Raw genomic sequence first — 17,341 nt, 5'->3', positions numbered from 1 at the left:
AATGGAAAAAAAATAAAAAAAGATAAAAATAAAAAAAATAAACCACTAAAAAAAAAAAAAGAATGAAGGCCAGGGTAATTCCAGAGTTCATATACAACTCATACACCACATTGTGTCAGTCCTGTTAATTTAGTGGATTATGTTATTTACGTGAGGATGAATATTTCTCAGGTAGACAGAAAAGGCAATGAAAAATAGAAACCAGGAGACTTCTTTGTAGGAATTTCTAGGGGTCGGTCCTAGGCGGCACCTCATTTTCATAGCCTCCTGAGTTCTTTTACGGAGTGTCTCCTGAGTGTTATGGGAGGAAGGAGACCATGTGCTCTGCCAGTCCATCCATCCACGTATGAGATTCCTCGAAATGTGTTTGCATTTCTTTTGGAACTGATCCTCAGTACCCTTCACAGTAGCAGGTTGTTGTCTTTGAATGGCTGTGCTGGGGGTTGGGGGGTGGTGGGGGGGGTTATTTGGACACAGATAGGATATGCAGTTGTTTATCTTTTGATGAGTCTCAGTCACTAGCTTCCTAAGAAGGAACACCAAAAACATGAGACTGTGAAACCCTTCCTTAGTGGCTGCTTCTTTAAGGCTGTTTCATTCCCTGTGATTAGAAGATAATATATTCAGTAACAAAAGCCTGAAAACTCCTAAATGTCTGTCAGTAAAGGTTAAATAACTATGGTTTAGTAGAACCAGTTATTTAAGCAGTAACAGCATTGACTAGAGGTTGGTCACTTAACTTGCTCTGTGACCTTGGATAATTCACTTAACCTCTCTGAGCCTCATTTGCAAAAATAGATTTGAGGAAGTCTAAGTAGATGAATGTTTATTGCTAACTTGAAGCAGAAGTCATCAAGCTGGCCAAAGAGTTTTTGGAACACAGCCACACGTATTTGTGACAATTATCTATGGCTGACTTCTGAGAACAATCACAGAGTAGGGTAGTTACGACAGAGATTGTCTGGCTTACAAAGCCTAAAATATTTACTATCTGGCCCTTGACCTCAGTTTAGAGCAGTGCCTAGTGTATAGCAAACACAGTAGGGTTCTTGCTACTAAGACTTTTATTATGACTTTCAGTAATACAGTGACTACTCCTGTATACCATATCAGTGAGCTAAGCTTCTTTGTGTGAACTAAAATGATAATCTCCAAGATGGATGCAAAAGTAAGGTAGGAACCAGAATAATGTGCTGTTAATCAGGTAGACAGAAGAAGGGGAGATGGTCTTTGACACGAGTGTGTGCCCATGCTCTTAGTAGCATGCGTAGAATGTCCTGAGATGATTGTGTCAGAGGAAGGAAGGAGTGGTGCAAGGTCGTAGTCATGTAAAGGTAATAACAGTACATGCTGATAAAATATTTGAAAAATATCCTCCCCCCCAAAAATAAACTAACATTCTGGACTTGATAGCAAACAGTATAATTTATTGGGCCACACAACAATGATTTTATGACCCCCCTTTCTGTGTTGAGGAATCCCTTGCCCCACTGGACAGAGCCCAGCTCTAAGAATAGAAACTCGGCATACCAGTGATTCTTCCCCTGCTAGGTAGGTCAGTGATGGGTCACCTGGGCTTTTGCCAGTCCTGTGCTCCTGTCCCCACATTCAGTTTGAAAGTTGATGACGCTAGGAGGGGGTGTCCCGGAGATGCCATTCCCACGCGGGCCATAGCCACCCCAGAGGCAGCAGTCCCAGTGGTGGAGGCATCCAGGCTTTGGGAAGTCCTGTTGGCCATGAAGTCTAAGAACCCCCTCTGCAACGTGATTCTAGACATTGTTCCTGGAAGACAGCCCCAACCCTGGTGTTCTGGTCTACTGGGAGAACGTATATACTACCCAGCTGTACTTTTTTGCTTGACTTAGACTATTGTTTTTCTTTGTTCGACTGGTGTTTTGAGAACCCTCACTGATACCATTTAAGTGAGTCTCCTAGACTGTCTGCAGGTATATGTTTATGTACAACATTTCTCTCAGTTGAGGTGGAATCACAATGTAATGCTGTTTTGATTCGTGCTCTGTTTAGAATGTCACCTTATGTGACTTCACGGCTGTAACTTTTCATTGTATGGATGTACTGTTATGTTACCTTATTATTAATGTCATGAGTTTTCTCCATTTGTTTTACAGGTAGAGGACAAAGAAAGTATAAACAATTTAGACACTTTATCACCTGACTTCACTGTATTACAGGTAAATTGTATGTCTCAATAATTTTAGAATCAAAGGTTAGACTACAGTTTTTGGAGACTGCTTCCGATATCATGTGGCAGTCCCAACTAAAAGTCACCGGAAGGTCTGTTTCCTTTTTTGGCCTCCGTGGAGGGGGCTTTGCTTTCATCTTTCCCCGAATAGAATGTGTTAGTGAAAAGGGCTTGTTGTCTCGGCTCCCCCACCAGAACTGTGGATCCCTGCAACTAAGACCCAGGCCATTTGGGAGACTCTTGTTAATTTGATGGCTAGGAGGACAGCCTGTGGGATCTGTCCTGGAGGGCCTCCTCTGCAGCAGAAATACTCAGGTGAGAAATGAGATGCAAGGGGGAGCAACCCCTCCCCAGGAGAGATAAATTGGGCTCAGATGAGGGTGCAGGAGGGTGAGGAAGGACCAACACTGACCTCACAGCTGGGAAAGGTGGATTCTCAGGATTTCTGGTTCTCCATTTGGGAACTTCTCAGAAAGTACACAGATTTCTCTTGATGACTATAGCATCCTGGCTGTTTGACTGCCACCTATGTAAAAGTTAAATGTTAGATGAGAACAAATGAGATGTGCACTGACTTTCAGGTGTAGTTTGCATAAATGTGGATCTTGAGTTTCCTTTTACTTTTCCTGTCAACTTTTGAAGGTATAAACTTGTAATAAACCTGAGTATCTGATTTTTAGGAGAAAGTTTTGTGAGGAAATGAAAATATGATCAGCTTATTCCAGTCCTTGTTTTTTGTTTAAATAACGTCACCTGTGCTGATTAATTGGAAACTATCTTTCAGACAAGATCTTCATTCGCTTCTGCCAGGCAGGGGCTGGGTGTGTTATCAGTGACCTAGAAGCCAGCCTCCAGGAGGGTGTAAATACCAAGGAATCTTGGTGAAACCCAGCTGAGGTCTCTCCAGAGTTTATGTCTCCTCAGCTGAAGAGACTCAACCTGTTCCTGACTCAGAAAGGAAAGGAGGAGTGGGGCCTGTCATCTTCTTGAGTGTCTCCTCAGTTCAGAGACTCCTGTGTATATTGTCTGTTCAGGACAGTACACATAGCCCCTCTCAGAGACACTAAGAATGTATACATTTCTGTCTAGGGAAAGTTAAGAGAACCATTCTGCCTAAAATGGTTGTTTCCTTCAGTGTAGAATCTTTAATTCCCAGCATGAAATGAAAAACAAATTGATTACAAGTGAAACTGTCATGAAAATGACCTGCTCCCAAGAATGGCAGGTCAGTGCCTAGTGGACTGTGCAAACCGTTCATGTGCATGTAACTTACACGCTGAGCACTTACACATCTGAGCTGTCTCAGATGCATGAGGAGAGAGGCTGGTTGCCATCCTCCCTGTGTAAACAGAACGATCAGTAGAGACCTAACTGATACAGACTCAGTTCTCACACTCATTGCTCAGATCTTGGCTCTTCTGTGTGTCCTTGAGCGAATTTGTCAACCACAGTGTGCCTGTCTCCTAATCTGGGTAAAGAAGGATGATACTAATAGAACCGTCCTGCTAGGGCTGTGTGATGACTGGTTAATATATGTGTATGTAAGATAGAATTTCTGCCTGGAACCTAGACAGTGCTTAGCAATGTGTGCTAGAGTTCCGGAATACTGTCACTTGTGCAGAGGGAATGTAGGTTCTAGGAACCACATTCCACACTGAGAGAAAATCCCTTCCTGTAGTTGGGCAGTCTCTCTGTGAGGAGGTGCCATGCACTAAATGCTGAGGCATGTGTAGGACTTGGCCTGCTTTGGAAAGAGGTGCAGATGAGCCTCTTTAGCAGGGAGGTTGGAATAGGGGCAGTAAAACCAAACTGTGTTGTTGGTAAGAAGTAGCGATGGTGTGTGGAGAAGGCAATGGCACCCCACTCCAGTCCTCTTGCCTGGAAAATCTCATGGATGGCGGAACCTGGTAGGCTGCGGTCCATGGGGTCGCTAAGAGTCAGATACGACTGAGCCACTTCACTTTCACTTTTCATTTTCACACATTGGAGAAGGAAATGGCAACCCACTCCAGTGTTCTTGCCTGGAGAGTCCCAGGGATGGGGGAGCCTGGTGGGCTGTCATCTATGGGATCACATGGAGTCGGACACGACTGAAGTGACTTAGCAGCAGCGATGGTGTGACTTCACAGGGGCTCCTGGGGGTTGTTGAGGGATTGGAGCTGGCCTGGTGGGTGGGTGGTTGGAAGAGATAAGGAGGCATGTGTTATAGTGTAGGGCTTTCATTGACCAAGTGGGCAGAGACAGTAAGACCACTGTGCAAAGTAAGAACCGGGGTCAAGCCACCCGTGCCTTCTTTCCCTCCGTCTTTTCAGTTTTTGGAAACTAATGCTAATGATGTGAAAAACGATTTCCTGATATGTGTTAGGCATTCTTTTAGAAACTCAATGTAGAAAAATGAAAGCACTGTTCTCCAGGCATATAAGACAGTTTAGAAGGACAGACAGCATGTGACAGGTTCATCACCATTAAACATGATACTGTTGCCAGGCTCTGGGAGATGCAGAAGCAGACGAGTGTAATGATGGACAGCAGTCCCCCTGGGATCAACCTGGGACGTGGGGGCTGGGACTAAGGTGGATTAAGTGGGGTGGCAGCTCTCCAGCAGGCTCTTGCCTGGTAAAATCAGGCTTCTCCACCTGTTGTATTTGTGAGGTTCCTTGTCGGTGTTTTTAAAAATTCCCTTCTTAGTTACTACACTTTGGGGTATGAATAAATTCTAGGTTTCATCCATCTGGCACAATTTTATTTATGTTTTTTGTTGCAGGAAATCGAAGAGCCATCCATGGAGCCAGGTACTGTTAAATGAAAAACTTGGCATCAGGGTTTGGAGTCATTCTAATTTTCTTCCTTCTCTAATTTGGAATCTTTAATTTTAAAAAGTTACCTTACTCTAGTATACATTGTTTTAAAGGTTTATAATCCAGAACATACCAGGATCATAGAGATTGGAAACCCAGCCATGTCACCAGATCTGTGAAAGTGGCTGATTTCTTATTTTGTAAAGCATATTGGTGAGATGAGATTATCTCAACCTTTTTAAATGAACATGGCACTTAAACAGATGTAAGAGAGTTTGGTTGTCTCTCAAAAGCCAATACCTCTGTACCTCACAAAGCAGATCTTGTGATATGGGACAGTGTGTTAATTTTGTGGTTTTTAATTCAGGCAGTGCAGGCACTGGTAGGGAGACACCTTTTAAAACATTAAGACATAACTGGATTCCAGAAGAAGAAATGGTTTCTTCATGAGAATTCCAAACAAATACTATTCACTTTCTGGACTACAAATATCTCAGAGCACCGATGGAAGAGATTCTGGTTTTCATGTCGGACTGTTCTGTTAAAAGAAATTCAAAGAAATTTGGAAATTGAGCTCTGTTCAGTGAATGGTGATACACTGAGTTAAGCAACTTGGACTTTGGAAGCTAAATTTGGAAGAGTCATATATACACGCCGACAGAATGAAGACTGTCAAGAATCAGCCAGAAGGTGTTGGGGGTTAAATAAATCTCTGGGATGCTTTTCTCTTCCATGTAGCGTAGAGGCTTACTCTAGCAGTCGGTCGGAGTGCAGGTAGTGTAACCAGTGTTAAGTTTGTGTACCCGCGGGTTTTCCAATCTCTGTGTAGCTAGCAGTTCTCTTCGTGTTAGTGTGGCCGCCGTGCCAGTTCCGCATTTGTGATTGCTTTATTTCCCTGGTAATTAAACCTTGTGCCATTCTATTCCTGTTAAATCCGTAGAAAATGAGAAAATACTCGACATTTTGGGGGAAACTTGTAAATCTGAGCCAGTAAAAGAAGAAGGTTCCGAGCTGGAGCAGCCATTTGCACAGGAAACAAGTAGCGTGGGGCCAGACAGAAAGCTTGCGGAGGAAGAGGACCTTTTTGACAGCGCCCATCCGGAGGAGGGTGATTTAGATTTGGCCAACGAGTCAACAGCACACGCTCAGTCGAGCAAGGCAGACACCCTGTTAGCGGTAGTGAAAAGGGAGCCCGTGGAGCAGACAGGCGATGACGAGAGGACGGACTGTGAGCCTGTAGGGCTAGAGAAGCCAATTGAGCAGAGTAGTAAAGCCTCAGAGCACACGGAAGCCTGTAGCGAGGAGGCCGCGGAAGCGCCCCCGGAAGCCTCAAGCCCGGACCCCGGGGATAGCAAAGAAGACGTGAAGAAGTTTGCTTTTGAAGCTTGTAATGAAGTCCCTCCGGCTCCTAAAGAGTCCTCAGCCAGTGAGGGCGCTGATCAGAAAATGAGGTTTGTTTTTTCTCAGTTTTAGACCAGACGCTATCTCCTTTTCATTGGTCGTTTAATGACACACATGAGCTGTTTTTCTGCAATTGGCCAGCCAGACTGATGCAATTGTAGTTTATCTCTAAAGAATGTTTGATTTCTCTTTGTTTATTTTAAGCTGATTACATAATCTTTTTTCTTTTCTCAACCTATCATGGTTGTTTTCTTTAATTCTTCCTAATTATCTTTAGCCCAGCAGAATTAATTAACTCCTGTGGGTCTGAAATCTTATGGTTAGGTCAGATTTCCAATACACGTTTGTTAGGGGTATCATTTATTTCAGAACTAAATTTCGGGTAGGTATGCAACCTCAGCACATATTTTATAATTTTGAGTTAGTTTCCTCTCTGCTTCTTCCTTCTGGAGTGACATTGTCTTTTGTCTCTAGTTCTGTCGAAGATGACTCGGATACAAAAAAGCTTTCCAAAGAGGAGAAGGGTAAGTCAGCAGGGTGGCACCCCCAGGAGCGATGGTTCTAGTTGGCTCTAGCCCATCACACACCCATTTATACCTCACAGGCCTGTGAGCCTGTCTCGAAGCCTTTCTCCACTCTGGTCACCTGCTTCCTCACTCTGCGGGTTGGGTTGCAGGGCGGAATTGTCACTTTGATTTGATTGGGACACTTGATTTTGCCAGAGTCCTATGAGCTCCTCCATCTGACTTTCCCTTTGATTTGTGAACTTCTTGGAAACAGTGACACATGCAGATGGAGGAAATGCTTCGAGTTTCACATACTGGGGTTTGGTGGGTCCCTGGTATGGCAGATTTATCAACACCAGAGCCCTTTATTAATTTTCCGATTGAGAAGTAATTTTGCTGGTTGCGCCAGACTCATCCTTAATTGGTGTTCAAAGAAGGCCGGAAACTGGGGAGAGGTTGTATCTCAGGTTCCACAGTGTCAGCTCCTGTCTTACGTTCCAGAGTCAGCTCACTGGGATGGGTGGTGCCATCTGGTAGCTGATGGCTACCCCAGCCACGGGCCCAATGGCCCCTGACCAGTCGTAGTAAGGGACATTGCCATCGGTTCTGTCCACCCCATGGGCAGCTCCAGAACCCATGTCAGGACAGCAGGCTGGCCTCCAGCCCCAGCCGTCTCTGTACTGCTGGCCTCTAGAGCAAGTAGGGAGAGTGTCTGGTTTAGAATGACTCTAAGATACTTAAGACTCAGGATTTTGTCTGTATCTTGTTTTTGACCGGAACTTTTCTTTTGAAATAGGTCGCAGCAGTTGTGGAAGGAATTTCTGGGTTAGTGGACTTTCTTCTACCACCAGAGCTGCAGATTTGAAGAATCTTTTCAGTAAATATGGGAAGGTAAGAACCGACAAAGCTACTTGTGAGCTCATGCAGTATGGCCTCTATGTGGCAGATCATTGCCCCTGGCAGTGAGAACTTGGAACACCTTGCGGTTCTTTGAACTCGCAGGTGTATAGGCCTGTGGTGGGTCCACCCCCACTGAAAGAGATGTAGGCCAGCAGGAGTTACCAGAGCCCACATCCACTTTGTATTTCTCGTGCTTCCCTGGCCCCCAAGCCACCAGGTTGTTTGATAGCTTCCTGAGTCCGTGTCTCTGGCTTCCAGCCTTAAACCTAGGGAGGGAAGACTGTGGTGTGGGGAGTTCCAGGCGAAAGTGCAGTCTGCATTCTTCTGAGATGGTGGTGATTACAGAATACCGTGAAGCTGTAGAGAAATTTTACGAACAATTTACGGCCTGTGGACCCGACCCCTATGGGCAGCCTTAGGCCCCAGCTCTGCCACACCTGGACAAGTTGCTGGTCCCATGGGAGCCTCATTTCCATATGTGGGGCTCACAGAGTTGCAGGAGCCCTGTCTTGCTCCCTGTTTTCACCTCATCCTGGCTACTTCTGGCTGTGTCTACTCCGCCACACCTGCTGTCACCCTCTCTCCCTTGGCATGGAAAGGGTGAGCATGATGCCCAGGTGGGCAGCCCCCCCCAACACACACACACACCACATTGAGTGCTGCCTTTCCTTCCTCCTTTTTCCACCTCCCACTTCCTCCCAGTGCTTCTTGGACTCTTCTCCAGATAAGCTGCTGCACCCTAACCTCAGTTTTTGACAAGTCACACTTAGCACAGACCTTGGGCCTTCATTCCCAGGATTAAAAAATGATAATGGAGAAAACCAACATCGTTTACCTTGGCTGTTGATGTTGAGGAACTGACAAGGAAAACTAAACTTGATTTAATTTAAAACTTAAAACTAACCTTGCTTCTCATAGAAACTCACAAAACCCTGGCCTCTGTAACTCAGGGTAGGGCCCTTCTCTTGATTCTGCAGTGGCCATCAGAGCAGACATCTGCTCTCTGCAGGGAAGTTTCCGTCTGCAACCTGCAGTGTCTTGGGTACACTGCAGGCTTACTGCAGCTTGAATAGGGGACCAGGCCCCTTGGAAGCCTTCCTTTGCAGCTAAGACTCCATGTGGCAAAGTGAAGACGAATACCAGCCACTGCTCCTGGCTTCAGTGGGACCTCTTCTGAGCTGTGGGCCTTCTGCCATTAAAGGGTGTCCCCAGCATTGGCTTGCTGCTGTGGTTGGGCCAGTTAACTAGCATCTAACATGTACATCTAGCATCTAGGATGTATCTGTAGCACCTTAAACATCTCCTTAAATTTTGTTTTGAGTAGGGTGGGCTCTGCGTTCCAGAGTGCTCTTTGTAAACCTGTCCTATGTCCCTCTCCTTCTGTAGGTGTGTCTTCCTACTTCACTGCCCACCTAACTGACTGCATATTCAGAAACATACCTTTCAAGGCTTACATTATTAACAGAATTCTGACAGGGCACTACCTTCTGCTTCACTCCTCTCTCCACCTTGCTGTCATCCTAGTCCTCTAGAGAAACAGCCAGGATGGAGTAGGAGCAGTCAGGCCAAAGCATTACTCTCCATAGCCTTTACTTGCCACTTGTCCACCTGTTCTCAGTGTCTCTGAGGGATGGGGTAAACTAGCATGAATCACAGTTGAGGTCTGTGTGGGGTCATGTCTGAGCTGTACTTGTGTGTTTTCCTTCAAGGTGGTGGGTGCCAAAGTTGTGACCAATGCCCGGAGTCCTGGAGCTCGCTGCTATGGCTTCGTTACCATGTCCACAGTGGAAGAGGCCACAAAATGCATCAACAACCTGCACAAAACAGAGCTCCATGGAAAAATGATTTCAGTAGAAAAAGTAAGGGGCCATTTTCTTCCTGGGATGTGATCATGTTATAAAATAAGTTAATACTCCCAACTGATTCTTTTCACCGGATTCTCTTTTTCCAGGTGATAAATGAACCTGCTGGGAAGAAAACTTCTGAGAGAAGAGAAGGGGAGGGGAAAAAAGAGAAGTCTAGCAATGCTGACAGGTATGTCTTCTTGATGGTATTGTGGCCAAGATGATCTTTCTCTTCATGTCTCGATCCTCATTTTTCCACGGGTGGGAAAGGCTGTGAGGCTTTCGCCTCCTTGCCTTCTGTGCACTTGTCGGAGGATTTTCCCGCCAGTCCTCAGAGACGTCAAGTTCCTCTCCTAGGCTGCGTGTTCTGCAACCTGTGGATGCCTGCGAGGCAGCCCCATCCTCACTCGGTATTCATTGCAGGAGTCTTTGCTGGATTGGTCCCCCAGTGTTTCATCTCACACATGTCTGTATCTGCATGCCATTTATAGATCTGCCAACCTCAAGAGGGAAGAGAAGACTGACAGAAAAGATGATGCTAAAAAGGGTGAAGACGGGAGTGGAGAGAAGAGTGAAGACCAGGATGATCAGAAACCTGGCTCTTCAGAGCGCTCTCGAGCCACAAAGTCAGGTAGCTGACCAGTGGGTGTGAGAGATTGCACCCTGGCTTCTGTTCCTGGCTGGTGTGGTTAATGGGCAACACAAACTACATTTGTTTTCCTTGAAGTTGAGTACTCTTCTCTCAATAGGAGGTGTCCCTTCTTACCTGACTCCTCTCTTCCTACAGGAAGCCGAGGAACTGAGCGGACTGTGGTGATGGATAAATCTAAAGGTGTGCCTGTTATCAGCGTCAAAACGTTGGGATCCAAAGAGCGAGTGAGTATTCTCTTCCTGCCTGGCTTATTTCCTTTGACAGTTCTCTGTGTGTTTTGGGGATTCTTGAGCTTAATTTGAGGAAAGCTTGTCAGTCTACTGAAAATGGAGAGTTTTTTGGAACTTTAAAATTGAGAAAGTTTAAAGGCTTTCCTTAGTTTCGGTAAGAATTACTGCCCCCTTTTTTTAAAAAAAAAGACACCATTTCAAAATTCACTTATGGATGTGATTGGCTTTATTTGCCTGCATCTGGGCACAGCAGTCCATGTTCATTGCCGGCCTCGGGTTTCAGCAGCTCTCCATTGTGCATTCGTAACCCACACTTGGCGGAGCCGGCCTTCCGGCTGCCTCTGTGCCCAATCTCCACCTTACTCATTCCGTGCATTGTCTCCGTGCCACAGAATCCAGAGTGCCCACCTTAGGTTCTTACCACTACACTCTGCCTGCTGTTTTAGAGTCATGGGCAGCTCTGGATGTTCATAATTCAGCTCTTTGACAGCCTTACAACTAGGATGGATGTGGGCCCAGGTCCCCAAGACTACCCACATTTCCAGATCCACTCGGGGTCCCACTGGGCTCAGCAAGTAGTTGTAGTTACGCCTAAGGTTGGCTCCAGGTTTGCAGGGAGGTGACAGAGTCTGGAGGGAGCTCTGCTGGCTCCCTGTGGACTCCTTCCCGAGATGGCTCCCCAGGCAGGGACAGTGCAGCAGCACAAGGGTCATGCTTCTGCCCGGGGAGCCCCGTTACAGCTGCAGTCCCCAGGCCTTTCACTTGGGGCTAGTCACATAGATACCCTCTCCTGACTCCCAGAAGGAAGGCAGGTGTTCAGCATAAACCATCGTTTGCATGGTGAGGGCACAGTGAGCCACCTTTGCCAGTTAACTGTTGACTAGGGTACTCTGAATGCCAAGGTTCCCACCACTAGCCTCAGGCCTGCCATGTTAACCTGTGCTGGCTAGATGACCAGCCATGTAAGCTCATGAATGTTGTGGACCAATTACAAGCCGAGAGTTCTGTTATGGCATTTCATTATTGCACTGTGTTTCTTCCACTGTTTTACTGTGTCTGAGTGTTTTACCCTTTGTTGTTGTCCTTTAGTTTCTATGTCTGACTGTTTTGGGACACCATGGGCTGTAGCCCACCAGGCTCCTCTGTCCATGGGATTCTCCAGGCAAGAATACTGGAGTGGTTTGCCATTTCCTTTCCAGGGGATCTTCCCGACCCGGGGATGGAATCTGCACCTACTGCATTGGCAGGCAGTTTACCACTGAGACACCTGGGAAGCTGGATTTCCACCCAGGTCTCCTGCATTGCAGGCAAATTGTTTACCTACTTTATAATAAATGATGTAAAATGGCAAAATGGAAATGTACATTCAAGGGCTAAGAAGGACCTCAAAAATAAATGCACTCAGCACAAATAAGGAATCCTCAGACATGACAGTAGTGGCCTCCTCAATTGCGCATCACTGTGTGTTTAATATTAAAGAATGTGTTTTGAATGGAAAAGACAAAGTGAAGGGAAGTTTGTTTTTAATTTATGGATTGCTTCAGAGAAAATCCTGTTTTGCGTGTTGACTACTGAAAGTACTCAATGGGTCCCACTTTAGAATTAAATGGTAATGATTCTGTGACTCTGGATTTTAGTTAGCCAAGGTGAGGTTCTCTGGAGAGAACAGAGTGTTAACCTGATTGTTTCATTCACTCTTCAGCTTCATTTCTGATCTTGTATGCTTGGGCCAGGACACATTTGATTTCTTCCTACCTTAACTATTCAATGCTTCTTGGTAAACCAGGTGTCCAAGAGTCAGGATCGAAAATCGGGGAGCATAGAGAAGCAGTCTGTTGGTTCCTTTGATAAAGTCAAAGAATCGAAGAAGTCTAGAGAATCAGAGTCATGCAGGTGAGTCAGGATCTAGGAATGATGGCTGGTTTGGGTGTTGCCCTAGACTGGTGATAACTCTATCCTGGGAGGACTTTTTTTAAGTCTCAGAGGTCGGAATATTGCTTTAAACCTTTGCTCCTTGGCTTTATCTTCACAGACATCCTGTGCACTGGCTTTCTTCCTGTGACTTTTTTTCAAACTATCTTCTCAGGTAGATATTCTCAAGATTCTGGGAGGTAGCAATGACAGGGAGATGGAATTCCTGCCTGGAGCTAGTTAACACAACATACCAAGTTTGCTGCAGAACCCGTCAATAGGGAAAAACAGTGGCACAGACCCAGTCAGAGAACTGAGAGTTCCCACCCTTCAATAAGCCCAATACAAGATCCTCAGAATTTTTAAAAACTAAACAGAAAATTTATCAATTATATTGAACAACAGTTAATGTTTTCTGTCAAAAAAAATTAAAACCATTAGTAAAAATTCTAGAAGAGTGAGAAAGGGGGCATGATACAAAATTTTCTCCTGAACAAAGGCAACAAGCAAAGAAAAAGTGCTGTTTTGCTAAAGAAACTGGCAAAATAGTTCACTAGAAATGATGTAATTGGCAAATAGATCAGTGTGCATGTGGGGACTTTAACATGATAAAAGTGACATTTCCCATAGTGAGACAAGGACAATCTCTCCAGAATGGCTTCAGGTCACGTGGCTGGCTCATATCACTGACACAGTGTCAACATAAACTGCTGGCTGCACACAAAATTAAAAATTAAAGCTAACCACATGATACAAAAGTAAGTGAATTATGAACTTGAGCTTCTGAAAGGACTGACAATTTATAATGGTGAAGTAGACTAAATTTAAATTTCACTTCAGTGCACTGAGAGACCAAAGAGAATGTCCAGAGATGTGTGACAGATGGGAGTAAAGATGATTTGAAATAAATAAGCAAAAATTAATCTGATAGCAAGAATGACAGAAGGGGCTTTTCAGCCTTACCAGGGATCAGGGACATGCTGATGAAAAGTGCGGTGAGACTGGTTTTCCATCTGTGGGTTTGATGGGAATTACAGTGGGGGAGACAGTGCTTGTGGTGGTGGGAGAGGTGTGTCCAGGGGCATGTCAGCCTGAAGAGTGGTCCTGAGGTGTTCCAGACCCAGTAACACCACAGTCCCCCACCTGAACCTGTGTGGAAGATAATGGGGCGGGGCAGCCATGTCCCTGAGGCTGGCAACAGCCAGAAGGCTGACATCTGCAAGTGGTCATGTGGACCCCCACCTCCCCACTCAACGGGCTCCTTCCCAATAGCATAGTGCACTTGACCAGATGATGATGTATGGGGTTCAGGACATGGTACCCGAAGCAAGGCAGCTACATAATAAAGCAAGGAAAGATTAGACATTCCTGCTGGTACAGTTCTGTGTCTGTACACACAAAGAAGAGGCTGAACAATCACCTGGAGCTGTGCAGTCAGGAGGAAACTGATGGGCACCATCAGTGTCACCTGCAAAAGGACTGTCAAGTGTCCCCCGCCTAAGAGGGCTCCTACACAGCCTGTCTCCACCAGCGGCTGGCCCTTGTTGATAAGTGTACCTGCAGGTCTAGGCTCCCCCCATCCCCATCCCACGCGGGGGCGCTGCCTGCACTGCTGCAGCTCATGGGCCCTTGCAGCCTCTATTCTTCGCCTGCAGGGTGCGAGAGTTCAGTGATCAAGAGCAGTACACGCAGGCAGACCTGGAGCGGCAGGAGCATGAGGAACTGCTATTCGCCCGTGAGAGGCTGGCCTTCCAGAGACGCCTCCTGGAGAGGGAACGCATGGAGCGGGAGCGGCTGGAGCGCAAGCGCATGCGCGTGGAGCTCCTGCGGCGGCGCCAGCAAGAACTACACTATGAGCAGGAGCAGAGGCCCTATGACGACGGGCGGTAAGCCACACCGCGCCTCGCTGCCGCCTCTTACGTGTCCTGTGGCATTTAGAACTGTGCCTTGCCCCCCAGAGCCTTGTTAACGGGCTTTTTATTTAAAAAGAAGCACAAGTATTTGCTGCAGCTCAACTTGATACTCTGTACTTTATCTGGAAGCCTGAGATGGTTTGAGGTTGATGGAGAAATGGTGAAAGTTGTGCTTATTAAATCATTAGGTTCGAGTCCCAGTACAAGCTGTCCCCCCAGCCCGCCGAGAAAGTTCAGACCCCCACAGCAGCACATAACACAAGGTGCTGGTCAGGTGATCAGGGACCAAAATGTACCTCCTGGGCACCTCCCATGCTTTGAAATCATTGCAGTGATTTGTGTTGGTTCACTCTATTAATTCCCCATATTGTTGTGACATACAAATACTAAAACACTAACCACCAGTGAAAGGCCTGTTTCAGACCTTGCTGTGAGGAGTCTGGGACAATAATCCTAGGGTTGATCCTATGAGAGCTTTTCATATGTATGGTGACTGGAGGAGACTGCATGGTGTGTGTTCATTTTAATCCGTCCCTGTGTAATGTAACATCAAAACTTCTGTAAAGGGTCTTTAAGATGTCTTAGGATTTTTGTGCATTTTACAAAATATTGATGTGAGAGTTTGTTAAGATCATAAAATGTTTTTGAACAGGTACATCCCAAGTGCTACTAGTCCTTTGCACTGGGTGTTTCCTGGGTCAAGTCTGCATGGGGCAACTGTCCTAGTAGACTGGCCGACCCTTGTGGCCATAAGTGGTTCCCAGAGGGCATCTGACACCCACTTCTCTGATCCCCTTCTGTAAGAAGACCTGAACTTCTCTGTGGGGAACTTGGGCATATTGGGTAAGAGAATAGAGCCCTTCAGTCACATCCCATATCACTCCTCCAGGCACTCGCAGCTCAAGTGGCAGAGAATGGACTCTATGGATATAGTTAGTTCTTGGTCTGTGAAGTGATGGGGCAGTTGGACAGTTGAGGATTTAGTTTACCAGCTTCCATAGAGGTCGTCCATTAGGAGGGGGAAAACATATGTCCTCCTTTCTTGCTTCCCTCCTAGGCGAGATGATGTTTACTGGCTAGAAGCTAAGCGGGTAGCCCTGGATGAGCGCTACCATTCTGACTTGGACCACCAGGACCGCTTCCACAACTTTGATCACAGAGACCAGAGCTGCTACCCTGATCACTCGGTTGACAGGTCAGCCACTGACCCTGCCCACCTGATGGATGTCTTCTTTGTCCTGGTTCATTCTCTCTCTTTTTTTAACGTGGACCATTTTCAAAGTCTTTATTGAATTTTTACAATATTCACCTTTTGGTTTTTTTGGTCTTGAGGTTATGTGTTAGCTCCCCAACCAAGGAACCCCCACCCCCTTCATTAGAAAGTTAAGCCTTGACTACCCGATTACAGGGACATTCCAATCCAGGCACATTCTTTTTTTGGTCCAAGCTCAATCTTAACGACAAGAACTCCAGCGGCCCTTCTGGGTTCTAGGCTTCTAGGTTGCTAGCCCACTCAAACTAGCAGTTTGTGTGTGAATTACCTGGGTTAACTCGGGAAATGTCTTCCATTCGGGGATGTGACTCCCTGTCTTTCTCCTTATGCTTCCATATGAATTCCCTTTTCAGGAGAGAAGGTTCAAGGTCAGTCATGGAAGAAAGAGAAGAACAGGTAAGTTAGGAGCTGTGATTGTAGCCAGTACAGTCAATTCTTCAATTCTGTGTATGCCTCCTGGAAACTGAGGCGCAGGGAGGGGACGGCATCTGTCGAAGGTCATACGGCCCTGGGAGCAGTCCTGGGGCCACCCTACGACTACGATGGGCTTTCAGCGCTTTGAGGCCCCCAGCTGGAGAGGAGGTGCCAGGCACAGAGAGGGGCGGTGTCAGTCCTGGGTCTCACAGCCCGGCCCCGCGCGCGGTCCCTGACTGTTCGGGCCGGGAAAGTTCCTCAGCCTCTGGCGCCACCCCGGGGCCCCAGGCCGCCTCACCTTCTTACAGCCGTTCTATCAGGACACTTGTTGCCGCCCGTGTCCAGGTTCCGCTATTTCAGCTCCGCCCGCAGGTCGCTAAGCCGTCGCGTCCCGATTTCCGAGACGAAAGCGGCCATTCCCAAGTCGGCGGCCCCTACCAGAGTACCATCCTGGGTGTGTTGTCTCCACCAACTCCCCCCGCCCACTGCCGGCAGCTGTAGCGGCTCTGACAACAAAATGGCGCCGCCTGAGAGGAAAAGGCACTCCATTCCTCCCGCCCCCTTTTTCCGCCCGCGCTTGCGCAACGCCCTGATCAAGCTTAACAGCACTGGCGCCAGGCCACGGCCGACCGGCGGTGTGACCGCAGTACGCATGCGTCTCGGCAGTTCGCGGCGGGAGGCCGGCGAGAAGTAGTACGCCGGCGTACGTCCCTCCCAGGGTTCTCACCACGCATGGGCAGACGCGGCCGCGAGCGTCGAACCCGCGCCGGATACGCCTGCGCAGAAGCGAGTCGCACAGGGGCGGCCGGAGCGGTTCCCTCGCAGGCGGCGCCATTTTGTGCTGAAAGCCGAGGTAAACCCGGCCCGGTTCTGTGTGAAGTAGTCGGCGGAGCCAGGGTCCCTGGAATGGCGGAGTCTCTGTCCGGCTTAGGCGATTCTGGTGCGGCGGGCGCAGCGGCTCTGAGCTCCGCCTCGTCGGAGACCGGGACGCGGCGCCTCACCGACCTTAGGGTGATCGATCTGCGGGCGGAGCTGAAAAAACGGAACCTGGATTCGAGCGGCAACAAGAGCGCTTTGATGGAACGACTTAGAAAGGTAGAGCTGGGACCCTAGGGGTGGCTGGGAGGTGGGTCGGGGAACCCCGGCGGCAGCTTCGGGGGGCCTCCTCGCCTCGGGGTACGTTTGCGGCCTGCCCCAGGCCTGTCCCTACTTTTCCCAGGCCTGAGCGGGATCGCCGAGCGCCGGCGGGCCCAAGTTCAAAGCCCAGCGTTGCATCGGGGCAAGAACAAGAAAATC

General features: G+C 47.5%; 1 protein-coding gene and 1 long non-coding RNA gene across 11 annotated transcripts in view; one reads left to right on the top strand and one right to left on the bottom strand.

Annotated features, from left to right (window-relative positions):
- The window catches only part of SAFB (scaffold attachment factor B), a 66,601-nt gene that overhangs the window by 21,245 nt on the left and 28,015 nt on the right, over positions 1-17,341 (top strand). For 3 of the 10 annotated variants that reach the window (XM_070464882.1, XM_070464880.1, XM_070464888.1), the window contains exons 5-17: positions 2,134-2,192; positions 4,968-4,995; positions 5,942-6,452; positions 6,877-6,926; positions 7,705-7,799; positions 9,518-9,667; positions 9,760-9,842; positions 10,144-10,283; positions 10,440-10,528; positions 12,321-12,427; positions 14,101-14,331; positions 15,416-15,553; positions 15,985-16,027. In XM_070464882.1, coding sequence (XP_070320983.1) covers positions 2,134-2,192; positions 4,968-4,995; positions 5,942-6,452; positions 6,877-6,926; positions 7,705-7,799; positions 9,518-9,667; positions 9,760-9,842; positions 10,144-10,283; positions 10,440-10,528; positions 12,321-12,427; positions 14,101-14,331; positions 15,416-15,553; positions 15,985-16,027 — 1,724 coding nt within the window. Of the gene's footprint in view, positions 1-2,133; positions 2,193-2,439; positions 2,519-4,967; positions 4,996-5,941; positions 6,453-6,876; positions 6,927-7,704; positions 7,800-9,517; positions 9,668-9,759; positions 9,843-10,143; positions 10,284-10,439; positions 10,529-12,320; positions 12,428-14,080; positions 14,332-15,415; positions 15,554-15,984; positions 16,028-16,417; positions 16,547-16,818; positions 17,141-17,341 lie in introns of those variants that run through there. The other 7 variants (XM_070464890.1, XM_070464887.1, XM_070464889.1 and 4 more) reach the window with 6 other exon arrangements.
- On the bottom strand, positions 10,738-16,433 carry LOC139034322 (uncharacterized). Its single transcript, XR_011486734.1, has 2 exons — positions 16,344-16,433; positions 10,738-15,976 (listed from the first exon to the last, which is right to left on the bottom strand). It is a non-coding gene; the product is annotated as an uncharacterized lncRNA (long non-coding RNA).

This window comes from Odocoileus virginianus, chromosome 3, assembly GCF_023699985.2.
Source record: "Odocoileus virginianus isolate 20LAN1187 ecotype Illinois chromosome 3, Ovbor_1.2, whole genome shotgun sequence".
Classification (NCBI taxonomy): Eukaryota; Metazoa; Chordata; class Mammalia; order Artiodactyla; family Cervidae; genus Odocoileus; species Odocoileus virginianus.
Note: the sequence above shows the minus strand (reverse complement) of the source record. Positions and strands in the feature narration are given on the sequence as shown.